Consider the following 22,605-nt stretch of genomic DNA (forward strand, 5'->3'; position numbering starts at 1 on the left):
CATTTATCCTTTATCTAAATACTGCTTTTCTCTGAAGCCCACCAGCAACAAACATGACAACAACCAAAACATGGCAGCAGTGCCCCGTAGCTGTCCTCTTCTAGGAGCTGGCAAAGGGATCCTTTCCCTTTCTGCACCAGTTTCTCTGTATTTCCCTGCATCTCACTGTCACACACAGGGAACATCATCTGGCTAATTGCAGGTTTTCCCTCCCGGTGCTACAAGATACCAGACAGCAGCCTGTTACCTGACTTGGGGAATCAGACACATCACACTGCTCCTCATGCAATTACAGCAGTCAAAACAGCATTGTTTGCCTTTAATTATTCATACCTTCCCTCAGAGCACAAATTATGATCCAGGAAAAAAAGCATTTCAACCATTTTTTTTTTTTTACTGGGAAGCTTATTAAGATTATTAATTGAATAACCAAGTAGACAGAATCATTATTTCCAGCTCTGTTTCTGAAATTGCTTTCCCCAGCTTTATAATATTTTGTGGTCACACTTCATCAAATGTTACTGATGCCAACACAGACTAACAGCCTAAATTAGCTGAAAGACACAGGTGCATAACTCACCCAGCTCAGGTGCACTCACACCACACTTTAAGTGCAGGTCAGAATTTAAATTACCATTTCTGTGCCTATGAACACACGTTTCTCAGTCCCAAGAACCAAATGTGCTCCCACTCCCTTCTCCATCTACCTGCTCTCCATTGCACATTGCTCTTGTGCACCTTTACCTTGCTTACACTCTTGGGCTCGTCAGACTCATCTGCAAACCTCTTCAGCTCATTGAACAGGCCAAAATAGGGCTCTATCAAAACACATTTATATTAAAATGGGTGTGCAAAATTCGCCCTCAGGTTCTTACTGACCTAGCAGCTGGCATGTGAGCACCTGCACCTGAATCCCACTCATAAGCCTGCAATGCCCACTGAAGTTTCGGGGAACAGAGCAGTAACATTCCTCCCTCCACCTCTGCACTGGGCTGGTGACATATTAATGGCAGGATGGAAGCTGGCAATGCCCCAGAACTGCCTCTTCCAGATCCAAAGCTCAGCCCAGGAGCACAAACAGCGTGGGCTGGAGAGAGACAAACAAGCAGGGTGGGAGTGCCTGGGCTAAAGCTGGAACGGGACAATGAACTGCAAGGTGCAAATGGAGCAGAGCTGAGCCAAGGGAGAGACCCCAGGAGCGCTCGTGCATCTTGGGACCATTTTGGTTCATCTTGGGTTCATTTTGGGACCATTTTGGTTCATCTTGGGTTCATTTTGGGACCATTTTGGTTCATCTTGGGTGCAGGCCTGGCTGGGCTCTTGTGCTGCCCAAGGTGGATCCATGGAGGAGATCCTTTGAATAAATCCCTGCTTTATTCTTTAGCTCTGTCCAGTCTCTGCTCCAGGGCAGCCTGCACAAGGCATCATCACTCTAGCTAACTAATAAAAAGGAAAAAAAGGCACCCAAATATCTGTATTTAAAGCTGATGATGCAATGTTTTGCAAGTTGCCTTGCCTAAGTCCCAAGAGGATTTGCTACTTTCAAAGTACAAATCATCTTCCATTTAGCTCAGCTTAGTCATACAGATACACTGCCACATCTTTATTTTGTTTACAGCGTTAAAAATCACAAAACATAACGATTCAGAAAGCAATTATGGTGACAGAATTTTTAACTAGCTTATTTTTCTGGTTGCAAAAAGCTTTTTGAAATCTTGTTTTACTAGGTACAGTTCAAACTGTTACTCAAATGCAATTACACTAATGTTAGACTGAGACAATGGAAAATATCCTCATGGCAAAACAATTAGGTACTTACAGTTTTGAAAAGGTTTCTGCAAGAAATCACTGATATGGGACACTTGAACTTTGACTTGAAATCTACATTGTTGAAAATTAACCAAGTATGGGGCAACCTGTGTTTTTGCCAAATTGTTTCAGCCGTGCATTTTAGAGTGCTCAGATGTGACAGACATGGTCTGAGTTCTCAGATGGGAAATTAAAATTAAGCCCCTCTCTTTCTCTTCCCTGCAAGAAAAAAGAAAAGGCCAAAGGGCTACATCTGTGTCAGATCTCTGAGCACGAGGGGCTGACACTCCTGTCCACTGCAGACATCCAGAGAGCACCCACGAGCAGAGAGGAGCTTTGGGAGTGCCCCTAAGAGTGTAAATTTACAGGCTGGGTGGACTCTAGGAAAGGGTGACACAGGGTCAGAAGGGAAGAGGGGAATGAGATTAGCTTACTGATTAGTGGACTTGGCAAAACCAGAGACTAATTTGACCAAGCACAAACAGTGCTGGTTAACACAACAGAAGAGACCACTTGACTTCAATTAAGTCCATGGGACATCTCATCTAAGAATCAGTAGACACACCTACAAGTCCTCAGTGAAAAATGCAGAGTACAGTTCATTACTGGTGCTCCATGTTATGGGTCATGATGATTTACCTACCAAAAAAGAACATTTCTGCCCTCACTCTGAACATACCACCTTCTTTTGAAACCTCTGAGGTCCAAGTAGCTTTTTCCCAGCACTGCAGGTGTAAGGAACCACTTTTAATCCATGAAAAGCTGGGGATGTGAGCTGCATCTGCACAGAGGGGCTGCAATCCCACAGGAGCTGGCATGGCAAACCAGGTGAGGATGCCATGGCACGGAGGAGGTTCACCATCATTCCCCCATCAGCTCAGATCCGGGGCAATGTTTAAAACCATTTTATTTCTCAGAAGTTTCTGCTGAGATCTGCTGCTCTGGCAGTGCAGAGCTGTGACAGGTGAACAGCCACGCACCTCCCCGTCACACGGGGGTTTACAGGGAGAGTTTCTTACAAGGGCAACACAGAATTTGCTCCTCAGGGTTGTGTCCTGATCTGGGTCCACACTCCAAAACTTCACTGCAAACTTCAGCCTTTGAACAGACCAGCAGAACTGAGCAGAGGAGCCTCACAACAAAGACTCTTCCACAACATTTTCACTCCTTTCACCCTCTCATAGGGGTCCCAGCATCTGCATAAATGAGAAACAAACCCTGCTCAAGATGTTTTGGGAGCCTACTTCCTCAAAAGAAATAGAAGCAGATGCAAAATAAAGAAATAATTTAACTGATTCTCCATTAATCAAAAATGGATTTATATAGGCAGTGTATATATATATATATATATATTTATATTTATATTTATATATATATATATATATATATATATATATATATATATATATTTGTATACCAAACTAATCAAGAGCAGCCTCAAGGTCTCATTGTAGTGACATGGAAGAGACTCAGAGGTAAAACCTTGATCTACTCAAACCAGGTAGAAAAGCATCCATCTGCATTTAATAAAAATGTAGGGTGATGTTTACTTATGTGCAGAAACACAAACAGGCACAAAACTTTCTGCCCAGTTTGAGCCTGAATTCAGATTTACTTCGACCATCCAGGAAGGTTTCCTTCCCTTTCCCCTCAATGGAACTCATGTCAGCTAGAGGCTAAACAAAAATTCACATCTGTCTTCCGTCCTCAACTCTGCCATCCACTCTACTCATTCCTTTCAACTCATGATTGCCTCAATTTTTTCCCATGTAACACAATTAAAAAAAAATTAAAAATAAAATTAAAATAAAAACAATAAACATATTTTTCTAAAAAGCATTCAGGGCCATACCTTGGAGATAATACTGCATAGATGCAAAGCATTATTGCTGTCTGGCTTCATAACTGGTTATTTATTTAAACCAGTGATATTGTCATAACAGTTTCTCCCTCAAGAAAGGAGTTGAGCACATTAATTTGCACTTGTATGGATTTGGGGGCTTTGCATTTATTTTGGCAAAGCATATTCATGCCTTCTAGCCTTGCAGCAAAATGTATGAGGACACAAAATTCCCTATTCTTCATAAAATTTGCTGCAAGTCTGGAAGATATTCTGTTGTGCAAACCTCTGGTTTTAAATGTTAGGAAACAAAAATGTTTCAGTTGTCAAAACAGCTTTTCAGAACATTGAAATCCTAATTTTATACTTTTGGGCAGTATTTCCTACTTGAGGTACAAAGGGATTTGTTGGGTGATCAGGTCGTCAGCTTAGAGGCAAGTTGTCTCAGGAACACACTCTGAGAAAAGCTAAGGGAACAAACTGCAGGTTGAGTGGCAGTTCAAAGTCTCTCTGGAGCCTTTTCCTCTGGAAAAAATGACACTGCCTGTGATTCATCCATCAGTGGTTTATGTAACTGATAGCATCTCACTCCCCTACCCGTCACTCCACGAGGGTTTTGGGGTGTGACAATGTGCTTTGTGTGCAGAGATGCCATCAGGCTGGGGCTTAAAGGTGACACTCCTGGCCTTGCTAGGCACTCTGGACTCAGCTCAGTCCTGCAAGGGGTGAAACATCCCAGGGGAGGATGCAGGATCTTTGGGAATCCGGCGCCTGTGTGGAGCCACATCTCTCCCCACAGAGAAAAGCAAGGCACAGCTTCCCAAGGATATTCTGGGATTCCCATTCTCTGAACCTCAGAGAAAGGAAAAACAATTCTTGTCTCATTTGCTGTGCCTGTGCTGCTCACAAGTGGAATGCAGCATCGTGGAAGATTGTTAATTCTCTGAAGAGAATTGATAGCTGGATTCTGGCATGTTTTGACTCCCTGACCAGTTGAATCCAGGTTTCTGTGTCAGGACTGTTGGCTGGCAGTCACCAGATGCTGTGCACTGGAGTGCAGTGCAGTGCTTGGCACACTCAGTTTAGATGCAATGTAATACAGCATAGAATAATACAGTATAATAAGTAATTAATTAACCTTCTGATAAGATGGAGTCCTCCCCATCATTCCTCTCCTTCATCGGGGCAAAAGTATCTACCATAATTGTGAGCACAGCTTTTCTACAAATATCTCATTTTTAGAGCACGGGAAATATTCCTAGGATCCCCTGAAATAGATTCTCTTCCTCAGAAAGGTTAAAGTTGCATGAAATATCCATCCTCTTTTGGCAACAAAAATTGAAGTGCTGGCTTCAATAACAGTGTAGCTTTAAGAGCTCCTGATAAAAAATACCTCACCTCTATGGTGATAATTTCTACAGTTCTTTCAACAGGGGCTTTTTTACCCTCTACAAATTGTTATGAGCATTATAAAAGGCAGCAGGATGATATATGACTTCAAGCAGTGGGCTGTAGTGATCCACAGCACCACGAAGATTATGCCTGCTTATGACAACATCCTAAAAAATAGTTTAAGAAGGTGTTAACCCCTCATTTACATGAAGCATGAAATGTTCTGTTGACATGAAATTATATATGACATTACTCATTTATATATATATATATATTTATATATGTTTTATATATGTCAGTGCTCATTTTTAAACACAATATCCTAAGCATGAACACAATTCCAACAAGCATGTGGGGTCATGATAGCTCTCTAAAATGAAAAGAGCCATTTCCAGCCCATGGGAACTCTGTGAAAACTAAAAAAAAATCAAGGCTACAATCACTAGAATCAGGGTCACTAGCCAGGGTGGAAATGTGTAGGAATCCTACCAATCAAGAAAAAAAAGGGAAAAAAATATATAATAATAATAATAATAATAATAATAATAATAATAATAATAAATACTACCTATGCAGATAGTAGTTTATGTAGCAGAAAATACTTTGAAATCAAAAGCAGAATTGAAGGTACCCACTCCAAATGTACAGTAGGTATCCAACCTATGGATATTAAAGACACTTTTCCTGAGGTCTGTGCTCTGCACGAGGCTCTTTCCTCAATCAAACACTTTCATAAGGTGACTTTTCAACTTTTTCCCCACTGAAATGTTATCTTTCATTGGCACGATGTGTCAATATGGAATTATTTCAATATGTTCATGACTGAAAGGTTCCAGAGCCTCATTTCCCCTCCCTCACAATAATGCCATGCTTTCAGTTTTTCCACTGGGTGTTTGGCTCAGTAACCACTTATTGAAAAATCCCACCACCTTTTGGACTAGCCATGTCACTTGTAGCTCCTAAATTCTTTGTGAGAGCTCACATTCAAGCATTGACTTTTTCACACCGTTCCTGAATTCTATTATCAAGCAGGAGCTCAGCCAAAAGTGGATTTGCTGCTAAATGGAAGGAAACACCGATATTTGGTGTAAAAAAAAATTCCCAAAACGGACCAAAAATCCACTACATGCTTTTAGATGCGCATGCTAAACTTCTAATGAATTTTTAATGACTTCTTACAGTAGAAAGACAGTTCCATGTACCTCTCCATGTTCCTTGTGCTTATCAAAGGCTTTCCTCACCTCCAAGCAGAGTGAAAAGGTCAGGTCCTGCACTCACACACACCATGATGCAAGCATGCTGCAAACCCAGCCCTGCTGCACTTCTTGAAGAAGGGCTGTCTTGTTTTGCAGCTACGTGCCATAAATAAGTTAATTAATGTTTCACGGTGTTGGCAACGTAAATTCTCCTACGTCAGCTCACAGACTGCATCTCCCCCCCGGTGAAAAGTCATTAGGAACATGACTGATTCTCCCTTCAGCACAAGCCTCCTTTTTAAACAGCAGGGAAAATGCCACTATTAATAGCAGAGCTGTCAAGCCAGCATCATCTGAAAGACTCAGAGTGTTTCAAGACAAAGCCAGATTGTCATTCTCTTGCAGCAGTTTGCAGAGAAGGAAAAAAAAATCTGATTTTTTAAAAGTGGGATAGTTCAAAAGAAAACTTGGTTAAAACTTAGGTACGGAGGGCTGGCATGAATCTGTGTGGAATTCTTTTGGAAAGCAGCAGTTTCCCTAAGAGGGGACTGATTGCATTTGCTCTGCATTTCCCAGAGATTCACCTGGAATCAGTCTGGGGAGCACTGAGGGTGGTTCCTGGTCCCACTGTGCCTTCTGCAGATGGCTGTGCTCTTTATCACAGATGCTGGGGAGGGCAGGAAGGGGTGGAGAGTTCTCACCATTACTAAATCAGAAGCAGCACTTCCTCACATGCCCAATTCCTCTCTTTTTTCCCCTAACAGGAGCATTGGGGAAGATTTCATTCTGTCATTTAACAGCAGTGGGGTGGCCAAACTGAGGCCTTCCAGGACCTGAGGGGAGCCCACAAGAAAGATGGAGAGAGACAATTCACAAAAGCATGGAATGAGAGGCCATGGGGGAATGGCTTCACACTGACAGAGAGCAGGTTTTGGTGGGATACTGGGGATAAATTCTTCCCTGTGAGGGGCGTGATGCCCTGGCACAGGATGCCCAGAGAAGTTATGGATGCTCCATCCCTGGAAGTGTCCAAGACCTGGTTGGATGGGGCTCTGAGCAGCCTGGGACAGTGGAAGATGTTCCTGCCCATGGCAGGGGGTTGGAACTGGATGATTTTTAACGTCTCTTCCAAACCAGGCCATTCTATGATTCTATAATTCAATGTATTCACCCTGCCCTTCCTTTCAGCAAGGCTTTTTTGTTCTGCTTTGAAGTACATGTGAATTTAACACATTAGAGAACTCCCTGTACTATTGCAGAAGTGGCAGGTGCACATTCCAGCAAGATCTTGGAAACCTGAACACCTTTTTCTACATTATTGGCTCTAGAAAGTGGCTGAGGAGAATCAGCAGAGCAGGAAGCAATGCATGACTTAGTTTACCAGAAATGAAGAGCAGTATTTCTATCCCATATTCATATTTACCATCAGCACTGTTCAGAGCCCTTGAGAGTGACATTGGTAACCAAAAGGGAGTCCTGCTTTTGCTTTTAACTTCTGGAAACAGGTTGCAGGGGAGTCAGGGGAAAAGAAAATCAAAAAGTTAAACCTTCTGTTGTATTCAAAGGAGAATTGTGGGATGCAATTAAAACTCCATAAGCTGTAAGTAAGAATGGCACTAGGAACTACAACTCCCCAGCCACTGGGCTGTCAGTTCTGCCTTTTCTGATCGAAGCATGGAGTTTATTTCCCCAGCTTGAGGGATTCCCAGCTGCAGGCACTGATGCAGCACCAGCTGCTGAGCTCATTCTCACAGCAATCATTAGCAAGAGTCCTTTCAGGCTACGTCACTGTGCTGTCAATGGCGTGAGCTGAGTAACTAAACACATCATAAAACTACTCCTGACTACCCAAATTACTCCTTTTCATTTGCTCATCAATCCCATGGATGGACACTGTTTATTTCTGAATCATCTTTTTTTCCTCTGGGGGAGAAATGAGTAACTTTCCACCTCTTACCTCTCAGCTGCTTCTTACATATTTCTTCCTCAGGTTTAACATCATTTTTGGGATCAACAGGAACAGCTCTTTGTACTTTTATCAGCACTGGAATGACCCACATGCAACAGGGGCAACAAAGTTGTGCTAGAAGCAGCATATTTGATAAAACACTATTTGAACAGAGCAGTTACACACAGCTTAAGTGCTAACAGTAGAAAATTACAGCTCCACACACACCAGAAAGTGCAAACATTGCAGTATTCAACAACACAGCACCAAGCAAGAAATACTGGGAAGAGAGCATTACAGCCAAAAGTCTCAGACTTTGCCATCCAAATGTAAACATTTAGGGAACAATCAAGGTTCCTGTCATTATCACTTGTCTAGAGTGATCTTACACTCCCTCTGATGGTCCATATAGTTTTTAGTTCACAGAATGACTAGGTTGGAAGAGACCAACTAGTTACAATAGTGCTGCAGTAGTGTCCTGACTGCCAGGACAATCCTGAATATTTTAGGACGTACAAAATGACAGCAGAAAACCTGATTTACTCTTCTAATTTCAGATTTGGCTATATAGGGTACTTTGACTTTTTCAGAGATGCTGACACCTTCAATTAAACCTCCTTTTTTATGCTTTACTTTTGGTTTGGTTAGTTGTTTTTTTTCTCCTTTACTTTTGCAGCTTAATTAAAAAAGATTGAAAGGCTACTAAAATTGCTATAAAGAATTGCATTAAACATCGTGCCCAGCTCATGTAACAGCTGCAAGCTGTGACACAGGCACAGCTCTGTGTCATTGGGGACGTTTACACTGATGGATGGTAATGCTGCTGATTGCTGGTTTATTCAGAAAACTGAAGCAAGCGTTGAAATAGTTGAAATTGAAGCTGCGAGTTAATGACTAAACCTTTCCTTTCCCCATTTTGATACAACAGGCCAAGTAACCCAGGAGTTATTCACACACACCTCTAGCTCCTGGTAACTGAGCAGCAGGGTGGTTTACTGGAGACATCTGCCTGACACAGCTGGGCAGCAGCTGGGCAAGCACCCACAGCAGGGAACGTGGCTCTGACACTCCCAAAGGGGAGACACATCCAGCAGCAACAGCCTTTGTGTGCCTCATTTATGTTATTAAGCAAATGTACAACTCGGGCATTAAAAGTGGGAAGCAGCTGCCCAGCAGGGGCCAAGAGCAGCCTAAGAAAAAGGGGAATAGGAGAAAGAGGGAGACAGCCCTCAATCTCAGGCACTGAGCACATAAGAGAGTCGAAGCAGCCCTGGTGGGGTGAATTTCATCTGCATTTAGGCACCCACAGTGTAAATACCTGCACCTGAGGGAGTCACCCGAGGCTGCCTTTGTAGGCAAGGAGGAGAAGCAGGCACAGCCCATTTGGGCTGGTGTAGACTCCTGCACAGAAACAGGCACTGGGCTGGTCTCTGTTCTCTGACATTCGGTGACACAGGTCCCTCTCCCCAGGACAGGAAAGCAGCAGACCCTTCAGACAAGGCTGGCTCCCTGCTCCTCTGCTGCCAGCGCACAGCATGGGCAGCACTCTGCAGCTCCAGCTTCCAGGAGGAGTCAGGGAACTGGGAAATCAGGTCTGCTGGGTTGTTTCTGAACCTCAGCTCGGGTGTCACCCTCTTACAGGCACAATCCGTTAGACAAATCTTTGCATAAAGACTTAAACACCTGTATAAATACCTAAAATTAGCATTGCTACTCAGAATAGAAGTGATCAAAGATTTCTTTAACAAGAACACTTGATTTTCTTCTTCCTCAGGCTGATACAACACACGACAGAGAACTCTGTGTTGCCAACAGGCGAATGTTGTCATGCACAGGAATAAAGGGTTTTTTCTAAGATCAAGGTCAAGGAACTTTGTCAGTGGTAAAAACAGTTTTCCAGCCACTCACTGAATGGCACTGACTGTAAAGTCTTTAGTGCCAGCCCCTTGAAATTCGAGTTATGAACTGTTCTGCTGTCAAAGAGATTCCACAGTTTAACATTCCGTTCCTGTTTGTAGGAAAACACTACTCCTGCTTAAGAGAACTTGCAGCAGGAGCTGCAAAACCTCACTTTTGTTAACTTCACATGTGACTAATTGCTGGATAGACTCCTCGCTGACCCTGCCAAGAGGCTGTGCAGCCCAGGAGGCTGGCAATGCTCCTGGGACATCATGAGCCCACTCTCATTTCCACAAGGCACTCAAGAAGCAGCCTTTCTGTTCTTCTCTCAAAGCACTGGTGGCTGCCCCCCAGTCTACTTTGCAGGACAGCTGCAGTTACAAGTTGGGATCAATATTTGTTTGAAAACTGGTATTTAATTTTATTTCTCTCAAGACACAGCTTGATTCAAGTTTGATACAGAAACCACTCACTTAGATGCCTAAAATTCTGAGTATTGAGTGAAGTCTTTTAAAATCCTAAACACAAACTTATCTATCTATTGTTTTTCAGGCTTTGAAACAACATCTCTCACATGGGCTAAGCATAAAGACCTCTGCTGAGTGTCAGTGGCACACAGATCTCTTTCCACCCAGGAAAAAGCACAATAAGGCATTTTCAAGTTCAACATCCAAGCAGGGAAGATTGGCTGATGTCAATCCCCAGGCAGAGTACCTGTATAATTGTTTTTCAGCACAATACTATCTCTGTAAAAGGGGTTTAATCACGCCTTCATTTCAGAGGAGTGAAACTGCCACAGTGAAATTAACACCAGAGTGTTATTTCATCACAGTCAAATCCTACAGTGAGTCTTTGGAGAGATAAACTTGTTTCAGATGTTGCACAGAACTTACTGTCTCGGTGAAGATAAAATGCTGCACTTACTTCTCTTACACTGGGACTGTCCATCCAGAGAGGGAATAACAGGAACCTGGTGAAAAGAAGTATATTATCCTATTAAAAACAGAGAAAAAATATCCAGCAGTAGCACCCTTTAAAAAAACCAAACCAAACCAAAACAAACAACATAAAAAAACCCCAAAGCAACATCTACAACAATCAACAGAATATTTTGTCACTTTCCAGAGCCTCATTTGCAGACGGTTGTAATCAAGTTGAGAAGCTACTATCCCAGCTACATTTCCCTCTGTATTCACCTCGAGTAGCCTGAAGTGAGCCAGCACTGGAACTTGAGCCATTGCTGGAAAAGCTGCTACTGCAGACTAAACCAAGGAAAAAAGGGGTTTCCAGCTCAGGCAATGCTCTTGGCACTTCTGAAGCAGTTCTGAACTCTGAATTTGTGTTCTTGGGGGTAGGAAAGATGCACATGGTAGCTTGTTATCACAGAGAAGTTTTGCTCAGCTTTCGTGCCAGAACCTTGTCCTTTATAAATAATTAAAAGACTGTTTTGCAAAGGCATTGGGGTACCCAGCAGAAACTAGGGAGACAGAGGGGGGAAAAAAATTGATTTACCTAATTTCCACTGAAATCAGAGATAAATTATTCTAATCTGTATCCTTGGAAATCTGCAATTAGGTAATTCATTAACACTGGATTTAGTCTATTAAAAGCTGTACATTTTCCCCTGAACCATACTCAATGCATGCTAGAGAAATACATTTGCACAGGTAGTTTTAGTCCAACATTTCCTGCTTTTCAATCCTAGTCTTTGCCTCCTGAAGAGTATTAACTGACTCAATTTTCACTCATGACACAGAATCCACCTGTGTTAGTAAAACATGAGATTTTACATTCATAGTGACAGAATTTTCATTCACATTTAGACCTGACTGAAAAATGTACAGGATTTCTACCATGTTACCCTGAATGAGAGCTCCAGCTGTCAATTTCAACAACTTTCACTCTTTTCTCATCAGTCATACAGCTTTTCTCCCTTCAGACACCTTTTCTTCCTGCTCTACATTCTGCAGCAAGCCTCCACAATTTTAACCCTTCCGTCTTCTCTGAGATCTGTTTTCCTGCATTTCAATTGCCAGTGGCCTGGAGTTTCATTTGCTCCGTAACTTTTGTTCCCTTATTTAGCCCTGGAAAACACCCACAGGGAATATTACCTCAGCAGCTCATCGGGGCTGTAAAACTGGGGCTGTAAAACCTCTCTGATGTGCAGGATGCTATTGCAGCACCTTCAGCAGGGCATTCTGCACAGCCCAGGTGAACATTTCCTGATTCAATAATGACCCACCTGCCTCTGCTCCTCTCTGGGGCACTTTCTGTCTACAGGCACTGGAACTAACGGCAGTGTCTCTGTGCTGCCTGATGTCAGAGCTGAGAAAGGTGTCAGGATATATAAGAGCCAGAAAGGAAGAGGGGAAAGGATACTCCAGAGCTAGATGCAAGCCTGGAATTGTTGCGTGCACACTTCTTGCTAACCAAGAGGGCTCGCTGGCTTCTCCAGTTGGATCCGTGGCCACAACAAGGTAAATAATTTCCCTTTTTTTCTTGCTTTTCCTGCAGTGCAACAGATGTGCTTTCAAAAGCACAATGTTATTAACCAAGAGCAGTTTTCAGGAAAAGGCTAGGACAACTTTAAAGTGAACTGCACTGGGGACCAGAATTTGAGACTGGGATGTGTCAGGAAATGCAAACCAGAGGTGAGGGATTGGGTTGAAACTATGGGATGGAAAATGAGCATTTATTCCTGAGAGCTGTGTTTCTGAAACTGAGTTGTGTCACCAAACTTGAGGGGATCATTTTTCTCACTCCAGCCTGTGAAAAAGACTAGCTGCTCTTGATTTAGGACAGAATGGGCATCGGTAACAGGATATGCTGAGGAGTATTTGGGTTAGCTTTCAGTTTTGAATCATTGTTCTTTGCAGAAAGTTTGGCAGGAAAGATGTGCAACCTGAAGCTGTCAGTTTTCCTCATTGCACTTTCTGTCACCCTGAGCTGTTTGGAGGCTACGCCTATTGAGAGGTGAGTAACAAATAATCCTGTTTATTTCTCTTTGGGGAAAAGGGGGCTCAGACTATTGCATGGGTTGCTTTTGCTTTCATGTCTCACATATTATAAAAATAGAGTTGCTCAGGCTGGCTGTTTTATTGTTGCTCAAAGATTACTGTCTGTGGCTGATGATCTCTCTGATGGTGCTTCCAAGAGACAAGGATGGATGTTGCCTGTAATGTCACAGAATACACTCTCAGGACTCAGTGAGGAAATGCCAGAACAACCAGCAGCAAAGACAAAAAGGTATTGATTTTCCCTTGTTTCTTCCAGCCACAGCAGATTGAACCGTGGAGCAAACTTTGTTCAGTGATATCCTGCCACTCGAGAGACTTCAGCTGTTTTTCTCAAAAAAAAAAAAAAAAGAGATTAAAATATCCTTCTGCTAAATAGAGTTTGCCTGCAAGCATAAAGATCAGCTTTTCTGTAGCATAAAGATCAAAGCATTCAGGGTAGAAGGTGAAATCCAGGGGCGAAGTTACAAATCATTTAGCCACTTTGCAATTATAACACTTTCATAAATTACAAAGGCTGCAAATACTACATTACCTTGAGAAGAAAGGTGTATTTTGCAAGTGCCTTCCTTTTTAAAAAATTTGTCAGATTTCCAAGCCTGAGGAGTGAAAAAAAAGAAAACATACCCTTCTTAATAATACTACTGCTCTGCTAGAATGGAATTATTTTATAGTATAAATGCTTGCAGTAATTAAGCAATTTTTAAATCGCAGAATTAAATATTAATTTGATCACGGGGAGAGGGAAAAGAAGAAAATGGTTCTGATGGAATTTCACTTGTCTGAAACACATTCTCATTTATAAATTCATAAATTCAATTTCAGGCAACATTTTAACAAATAAAAACCATTTTGAGATTTATTTGCAATTTTTCCTAAAAGATAAGCAGAACTGAACTATTCTACTTTTCACAGAATCATCAAGGTGGGAAGAGAGCTTCAAGCTCATCTGGTTTGGTCAGGCTCTTGAGTGAATTTCTTTCAATAGCAATTGTGTTGTAGATGAATTCAGTAAATACATATGTATGTATAGTTGCCTGTTCCTCTCACTTTGAATATATATTTTTAAAATACTATGATATGACAAATGTTATACCTTTGAAAGTATTTGTACAGCAGAGATGAAGCTCTCACATTTTTACAGCTTTCATATTTTTACAGCTTTCACTTTAAAAAGAAAAACAAATGCCCCAGAATAGCTGCAATACTCAAACACAAGGCATCACCTTGAGGAGTGAGGTGTGCCCTACCTGCTTTTCTGGGCCTAGAGCTGTCTCACTGGGTGAATTGTTTCCTGGCAGCAAATATTCATTTAAAGCTAAAGGGCTGGTGCGTTCAGCCAGGCTGGACACGAGATAGAAACCCAGCAGCTCCTGCAAGGGCTGGGGTTTTCAACTTGATTTTGTAGCTTTGATGGGAAAGAGAATTCTGCCTCCACAAACAAAGCAGGATCTCTGGGAGAACCAGCTGCTGTTACAGTTTAAAGGTTGAAGGCTTGATTAAAAGGCTTGATTAAACCCAATAGAAATACCCATGAAAGTCAATGAGAGCTCACATAAAGCCCTGCCCAGCAATTTTCTTTTAATGCAATTACACATTTAAAATATTAATTGCTAAAAAAATGCTGCTGCAATTCTACTAATGAAGAACCAGTACGACACAGGCATTCCTTTCCCAGCTGCTATTCCACTGGGATTCTCAGATCAACACAAATAGCTTCAAAAGGTTATATGACATTTTAGATGATAGATTTAACAATCAGTAAGCAAAGGAATGTACTGGTAACTGCTCAGAGTTTCAAATTGGGATTTCGTTGCTCTTCACACTGAATCTGAGCCACAAACTGGTGCCTAACTCATGCCATATCAGCATGAAGAAACCCAAGAAAATAAGGAATAACTCAGTAGGCAATCCCAGCAATCAAGTATTTCTGTCTGAAGGAACAACACAGCAGTCTAAGGAACAAATCTGAAAAGCCAAGCTCTCTCAAGCTGGCCATTTTATTGCAATTTAAAAGAAAAAACCCTCATGCTACATAAATTTTACATGGACTACTGTAAATGGTCTGTTGGTTCGGATCATAAAATGTTACTTTTAGATACAGATTCCTCCTTGGACACTCTTTTTAAAGAATTAAAGAACCCTTTTTAAAGCAAAGGATTCTCTCTCACCACAACAGAACATCCAAGTTGCTGGTGTTCCAAAAAAGATGTGGCAGTTTAGTCAGAGCTAAAGGCCATCCTAAGGGGTACTGCTGCCTCTGATGAGATGAGGTGCAGACAGGAGAAAGCCTTGGGGTTAACCCACCTGCTGTGGACTGGAATATTACCAGTCCCTTCAGTGAGAGCATGTGGAAACACGAGAGCTAAATGAAAGCTAGTGATCATCATTGTGTTAGTAATCCTCATGATATCAGCCAGAGCTCTAAATAGATTTAGAAGTTCAGCTGAAAAGTTAAACATTTAGTCATTGCTTTCACTTAGTGTCTTACCTATACTATCATTACAGGCTTTCTGGGTGTCATAAACTGCTGCGCAGCATGTCAATAAAAACCACGTATGACTGTTCAGGTCTCTGCATTTGAATAACCCCCCTCATTAAAACTGATAATAGCACCCAGCACAAGGGGGTTTTTTTCAGGCACAAAGTAGGTGGTGGGAAGATTCTAAGGTTCTGTATTTGTGCACACATTAAAAGAACTCCCACATCAGCAGAGCTGAAGTGGCTGTGAGAAGCAGCACACTCGATTGCCACATTCACGTTCTCTGAAAAAATCCCTTTGCCCAGGATTTTCTCCTGGGAAGCTGAGAAGCCTCAGAGAAAAAGGAAAACAAATTCTTAACCTCACTTGCTTCTCCTGTGTTGTGCTCACACGTGGAATGTGTTTGGAGATTGTTTATCCTACAGGTGGTTGTTTCATTGGTTTCGTGGGAATTGTTTTGACTCAATGGCCAGTCAGGGCCAAGCTGTGTCGGGGCTCTGGAAGGAGTCACGAGTTTTCATTATTATCTTTTAGCCTTCTGTCTGTATCCTTTAGCATAGTTTCAGTATAACATTCTTTAATATAATATAGCATGCTAAAATAATAAATGAGAACATGTGTGGTCTTTGCAGGGCAGCCAGGATGAGGGAAGAGACGAGAATCTTGACTCCATGTTTCAGAAGGCTGGTTCATTATATTATCATATATATTATATTAAAAATGCTAAACTAAAACTATACTAAAAGGATAGAGAGAAAGGAATCATCAGAAGGCTGGGCAGGAATAGAAAGGAATGAATAACAAAGGCTGGTGACTGACCAGAGAGTCTGAGCCAGCTGCATCCTTGATTGGTTATTAAGTAGAAACACCTCCCATGGACCAATCCCAGATGCACCTATTGCATCCCACAGCAGCAGAGAGTTATGGTTTACATTTCTTTCCTGAGGCTGCTCAGCTTCTCAGGAGAAGAAAATCCTAGGAAAGGATTTTCATAAGAATGTCGTGGTGACAAACACGGAGTCAGATTCATCGTTCCTCCCTTCGTCTGGGGGGGGAACACAAACACAAAGCTCGCCTGCTCGTCACTGCTTGGCTTCACCTTGGCTCTCTGTGCCCCACCTTGGCAGCCACCAGCTGGAGAAGAGGAAATGCAACACGGCCACGTGCGTGACCCAGCGCCTGGCCGACTTCCTGGTGCGCTCCAGCAGCAGCGTGGGTGCCCTGTACCCACCCACCAACGTGGGCTCCAACACCTACGGCAAGAGGGACACGCCAGCGCCGCCAGGCACGGAGCCCCACAGCCACGCACAGCTCTAGGCGCTGCTGAGAAGCTCGGTTTTTAATGTGTCTACAACCTCTCGGTGGTTTATTACCTGTACGGTCTCAGCAGTGCCTTGTTTTCTGTGGGTGTGTGTGGCTTGTGCTCACCGTCGCCCTGTGCGTGTGCCATGACATGCACGGGCTGCTCCTTCAACTCCACTAAGAGCTCCAGAAATCTGCTTGGGGAATCCCTTTGTAAAAATCCACCATGATAATAAATGGAAAAGTAATTGCAACAAGGTTTTTTTTAATCATTATTATTATTATTATTATTAAAAGGATGAAAAATAAACCGCGAATGTGTATGTCTTTATAAAGTTCTTAATTAAAGAGCAAATGTTCTTAATTAAACAAGAACAAAATGACCATCAAGAACAAATATGTTCTTAAAAAAGGACAACAAGAATCAGAATGCTAGCAGAAGTGATGTCCTAATGCAAGTAAAACAGAGGAATCTTCTGGTTCTGAAACATCTACAGCATCTCGTTTTGCTTTAGCAAGAACAGCTAGATGAGAAAAGATGCTGCACTGTGCACCATGATCGTGCAGTGATGCAGCTCACTGACTGCTCTGTGTTCACTGTAACATGCAATAAGCAAAGAATCTGGTCTTGCAGCACAGACTTCTGTGCCTGCTTTAAGAATTTGCAGTTCTTCTGTAAAGATGGTATCAGTAAAATGTAAGCATAATGAGCAGAAGTGATTTTAAATATGACTAAGATAAAGCTCTGATAACAACCTAGCAGGAACTCCAGTCCCTGGGTATTCCTTTCCTTGAACCAGAGTAACAAAGGGAAAAGAAAAAAAAAACAACAATTAGTTCAAGAACCAAAATGCTTCAAAGAAACTCAGTAATTTTTTCCACTGGCATACTTACATTGCTACCAAAATCCAGGAAAATATTTCACAGATGGGCAGACCTTGGTGAGAATCTGACAGTGTTATTTTCTCCTATCTCAGCCCAGAATCAGTGCAGGCTTAAAAACCTTTAAAATCCTTTAAATTGTTAAGCAAATTTTCATCCTGTATCACAGAAATGCTTGGTTTGTCCACACTTTCTCAGTGAAGGGCTCACTGTCACCTGAAAAATATTGTTGTCCAACTATGAAAAACATTCAGCAGAACCTTAATTCTGGAGAGGCAGATTAAAGTTTAATTACTGCCTTCAGTTGATTTGTTTCTGTTTTAAAGTATACCTCCAAATAGAAACATTTTTGCTAAATTTAATGTTAAATGGCATATTCACTTCATTTCCCAAAAAAACACGTGGGAATAAAAATTACTGCACAGGATTCCGACTGTAAAAGTGTTACTAAATACTCTCTTTATTGAGGAAAGTTTCAACCTTCATTAACGTTCTAATTAATGATATCAATTCTGAATTTTATTGAGAAAATATGGTATTAAAGCTGTCTAATATTTCTGCCAGCCTGAAATGCTTTCCACCCGAGTTACTTTTGATTTATGCAGCACACACACTGTGTGCTTCATTTGTGTTTCAGTTGGAATATTCATGTTTCAGAACACAAATAAAGTGAGAGGAGGGCTCTGAAGTGTCACTGTGACACAGTTTCTGCAGAGGAGCCACCAAGTGGAGCCTTCCCTGGGGTGGGTGCTGATCTCTGGCTGATCCCAGCCTGGAATATGGGCAGTGCTTTATGTTGCTTTTGGTTTTGTTTTTCCAGCCACCACTTGACAGACCCCAGCAAAGCACAGGCTGCCCGTGCCTGTGCAACTGGGGACATTAATTTCTGCCTCCTGCACTCCCGAATCTGCTGGGTTTGATGCCAGCATCTGTTTCACGTGGCCAGACTGTTCCAGAAGCACTGAAAGGTGGAACGCCTGTCCCAAATTCAGAGAGAGAAGAGGGGACCATCTCACCTGTCTCCAGCTCCTGTGTCTAAGCAGCTGTCAGTGCTCCCCTGCTGTTCGGTGGAGGAAGACAGCTTCTTCCAGCCCATCCCAGCTTAGACATCTATTTTAGGATGGGATTAATCACTCCTGAAGTGCCTCTATTTCTTCCTTGATGATAGAGAGTGTCTAGACAATTAGCTGAAAGCGAGCACTTAACTTTCAGAGAACTCGAGGTAGGTGACAGGGATCTCATCTGAGCTTGGTATCAACTGCTCTAACTCAAAGCAAAGGGGAAAAATTTGGTTAAAAAACCCGCACCACCAACACCTCAGACTCCAAATCACCCTTCACTCTGAGCTAGGTTAGTTAATTCATCAGCCAGAGCAGCTTGAGAAACTTCCTGCAGCGAGACTTGTTTTCCCTCCCCCAGATTCCCTGGGGAACACAGCTCTGCTCCCCTCCCTCAGAGAAGAAGGATCTTTGAGGGAGATCTCTGAAGAAGCCATAGCAAGCCTGGAGACAAGCACAATCCTGAGCAAATGAGCCAGGAAAAGAATGGATTGAAATGAACCAAAAAAAAAAAAATTAATTAATAGTAAGCATTTAAGCATTGCTTCATCAGCTCTGCAAACAGCATAACCAGATTTTTCAGAATATTTAAGTAAAAAAATAAGTGCCTCTGTGCTTTTTTTTTTTAAATCCCAATATGTATTTCTCAGCTTCTTCAGGGATGTAAATATTACTTGAGAATCCAGCCTTACATAGCTTGGGTTCTTTTTCAATTCATCTGGAGTCCCTACATCTTTCAGAGAACACGCAAGCAAACAAAAAATGCAAAAGAGGAAAATTAAGAATACAGACAATGGGATACACATGGCTATATTCCCTTTAAAAAACTAAAAATACTAAACCTCTGCTTTTTAGTATGCTCCATGAAGTTGTGTTTAAAAAAAACAGGATAAGGACATAATATTGAATTTCACTAAATGAGAAGGGGAAGAGTAAAAGTCATCAAACAAGCAAAAGGATTAAAAAAAAAAAAGATTGTAGGAACATGAAGAATGTTTTAAGTGGAGTAGTGGGCCCAAGGGTCTAATATTTCTTAGGAACTATGACAGCTTCATAAAAGATAGGATTTATATTTTCTCATGATGAATAGAGTTGAGGAAAGAAATTGATTTCACTTGTAAAAGCTTAGGCTAAAACTAAGAAAGCACACAATATTCAGGACACACAAAATGTGTTTTTACTGAACAGCAAATTTGGAATTAATAGTTTCAATTTCTATTAAAGAAATTAGCTATTTTTCAAATAAATAAGCCTCTTGATGAGAGTTTTAAACACCAGGCTGACAAAGCTTCCATTTACTGGGAAGCTTTAATTTAATGGAATTAGTTATTAGAAAGTCTGGATTTTACTGAGTGGCTTTCATTATTTGAAAGGTAATCTGTTGATACCCTGAATAAAATCCTTCTCCTGTACTGAATATTTTCAGCAGCTGCTATCTTCAGTCTCTAGTTTTATGCTGCATTTACAAATGCAGTTTGGCAGGTGTGGTGGACTCCTTGTTCCCAGTTACAAGGTTTTTTTACAATTTTTACAATTTTACATTTACAATTTTACAATTTTACAATATTGTCTGAGTTGGTTATCACCCAGAAAAGGGACAGCTCTGCATTCCTCCTGCAGTGCAGTGAGCAAAAAGCTGGGTTTAGGAATGGCACATCTCCCTGCCCTACACAGAATGATGCTGGAGTCACACGAAACTGAATCTCTCCCTGGTGTGTGACAGCTTCTGTCCCAACCATCCTGCTCTGTTCTTCTGTTATCTCTGTTTTCCCACACTCAGAAAACTGAAAAACAAAATACTTTCGTGGAGCTGTGTAAGGCTCCAGAGCCAGGCTCAAACTCAGAGCTGAAATCCACCATTTAAACTCAGCTCCAGCTGAGAACACAAATCTGGATTCTCTGGTTTTCCAGAAATCTTTAGACAAATTGGTTTCCAGCTACTGCAATTGCTGTGAAAACTATTTATCCTTTACTAGATTCAGTTAAGAATTCTGTTTCTAACTAAAACCTATCTTAAAATCTTCACCAAAAAAAAAAATCTTAAAATGTTAACAGAAAAGTTTCAAACTAGGAATCATCCATGCCATAATGCTAAAAGTCATGTCATCAAGAGCTCACTAGAGAACAAGACAGTGATGATAAAACAATAGTTAAAATTGCTGTTCATTGTGCAAAAAATTGTCTCCTTGAATGCTAAAACTTCTGAATAAAAAGGAAAAACTCAAATGCATTTTAATCCTAACAATGGGGCTGACTTGAGTAACAATCATGCCATAAAGTCACTATTTCCTAGAAATGCTTTTAAAAATACAAAATAGGTTTAATTACTCAAATTAAGAATCTTAGATCTTCCCCTACATAATAACTTTTTTCCTCTCCACCTTAAAAGACTCTTTTTGATCCTGCATCAGAGACAATGAAATTGTTTCTTACAGGTCTTTTACAATACCCTTAATGTAAATAATTAAATGTATATATATAAATATATAAATAATGTAACTCACAGGTAACCTGAGATCTGCTGCAGAACAGCCAGTGACATTTATTATTTCTCTTTTCAAAGGGGATTAATCTACTGGGATGCATCAAAACAATTGGAGTTGTAATAAATAAGTCATTCCACAAGTGAATTGAAATAGCTGGGATCAATTTTAAGTGAAGTGCTCCTCAATAGGATTACAACAGCCTTAAACCCAGAACGTGTTTATTGTTATTGACACTCTCAACAGAGGCAGATCAGGTTTTTTTTCACACAGAATCAGTCTTTATCCCCTTTGGAAGGAGCCAAAGTGGGACTTGCTTCCACTGGGGGAATTGTGCTAAAATCTCAGCAGCCTGTGATGGATTGTCAGTGCAGCACTGAGGAAGCTGAGCTGTTGGCTCTCAGAATACGGGGCATTTTTAAATATCATCATTTTAAATGTCATTTTGTGTTGCATGTCAAACTAGCCATATGACAGAGAAAAGGATGCTTTGTCATTTGTCTATTTGCTTGTTTTACAGAAGGAAGGAAGGAAGGGGTCATTGAAAAGGAGGAGGGGATAAATAATGTTAAAGTTGCAAAATACATCAATTCTTTGTCCATGGCCAGTAAGCAATAGCAGCCATTTTTTTATTTCTAAATTGCTTGCTGTGCTATGGCACAGGAAGGAGAGAGCAAAAACCAAGATTGTGGGGCAGAGTATTCTTTGTCTCAGAGAAAATACAAATCTGAAGCAGCCTGAGACAGCAGGGAATGGTCAAGAGGACCTTCAGAGGAAAGATTACCTCCCTGGCACTGCTCCAAGCACTGCTCCTGATTTCAGAATGACCACAAAGTGATATTAACAACATTTAGGTTGGGAAGGACTAAGATCACCAACTATTAATCCAGCAAGTCCCTAAATGGCACAATCCAGATGTGGTTTTTGAGCACTTCAGTGCCAGTTCTGTAAACACCAACACCCTGAGTGAGCCTAACACAGCACAGAGCTGATTAAAAATGTTATCTGCAGTTGAACAACTGCAAAATAAGCCTCTGCCTCACCCCAGCATTATTCCTCCTCATTCCACATCTCAGCAAATATAACTTCTGTGGATCACCACCCCCAGCTGTGAACAGGAGTCATTTAAACCCCAACTTTGCCCCCATTTTTCACATTAAACAATTAGCACTGGAGATGAATGAAAGACTCTGCAGGATGATTTCTATCAGCTACACCCTGAGCACCAAAGAGTCCTCCAAGAACATCCTGAGTTGGCAGGGACCCCTGAGATCCACCAGAGTCCTGCTCCTGGCTGTGC

The 22,605-nt window shown here is 41.5% G+C and overlaps 2 protein-coding genes across 7 annotated transcripts in view; one reads left to right on the forward strand and one right to left on the reverse strand.

Moving 5' to 3' along the window:
* LOC119708705 (solute carrier organic anion transporter family member 1A2-like) overlaps positions 1-22,605 on the reverse strand; it is a 45,018-nt gene that overhangs the window by 16,588 nt on the left and 5,825 nt on the right. Inside the window, exons 2-3 of one of the 6 annotated variants that reach the window (XM_038155404.1) lie at positions 13,634-13,697; positions 11,009-11,054 (exon numbers count right to left, since the gene is read on the reverse strand). In XM_038155404.1, the coding sequence (XP_038011332.1) occupies positions 11,009-11,032 (24 nt within the window). In that variant the 5' untranslated portion in view covers positions 11,033-11,054; positions 13,634-13,697. Of the gene's footprint in view, positions 1-753; positions 819-1,819; positions 2,023-6,243; positions 6,266-11,008; positions 11,055-11,280; positions 11,364-13,633; positions 13,698-22,605 lie in introns of those variants that run through there. The other 5 variants (XM_038155405.1, XM_038155409.1, XM_038155406.1 and 2 more) reach the window with 5 other exon arrangements.
* On the forward strand, positions 12,140-17,136 carry LOC119708706 (islet amyloid polypeptide). Its single transcript, XM_038155411.1, has 4 exons — positions 12,140-12,561; positions 12,961-13,057; positions 13,196-13,330; positions 16,708-17,136. The coding sequence occupies exons 2-4, from the start codon at positions 12,978-12,980 to the stop codon at positions 16,895-16,897; spliced, it is 405 nt and encodes a 134-aa protein (XP_038011339.1). The 5' UTR covers positions 12,140-12,561; positions 12,961-12,977; the 3' UTR covers positions 16,898-17,136.

Source organism: Motacilla alba, chromosome 1A (genome assembly GCF_015832195.1).
Source record: "Motacilla alba alba isolate MOTALB_02 chromosome 1A, Motacilla_alba_V1.0_pri, whole genome shotgun sequence".
Classification (NCBI taxonomy): domain Eukaryota; kingdom Metazoa; phylum Chordata; class Aves; order Passeriformes; family Motacillidae; genus Motacilla; species Motacilla alba.

Excerpts from the sequence above, each read along its gene's own strand:
- LOC119708706 (XM_038155411.1), top strand. The coding sequence starts at position 12,978 with ATGTGCAACCTGAAGCTGTCAGTTTTCCTCATTGCACTTTCTGTCACC. Across the intron at positions 13,058-13,195 it reads GAGGCTACGCCTATTGAGAG|ATTACTGTCTGTGGCTGATG; the intron begins GTGAGTAACAAA and ends TGTTGCTCAAAG. Across the intron at positions 13,331-16,707 it reads CCAGCAGCAAAGACAAAAAG|CCACCAGCTGGAGAAGAGGA; the intron begins GTATTGATTTTC and ends CCACCTTGGCAG.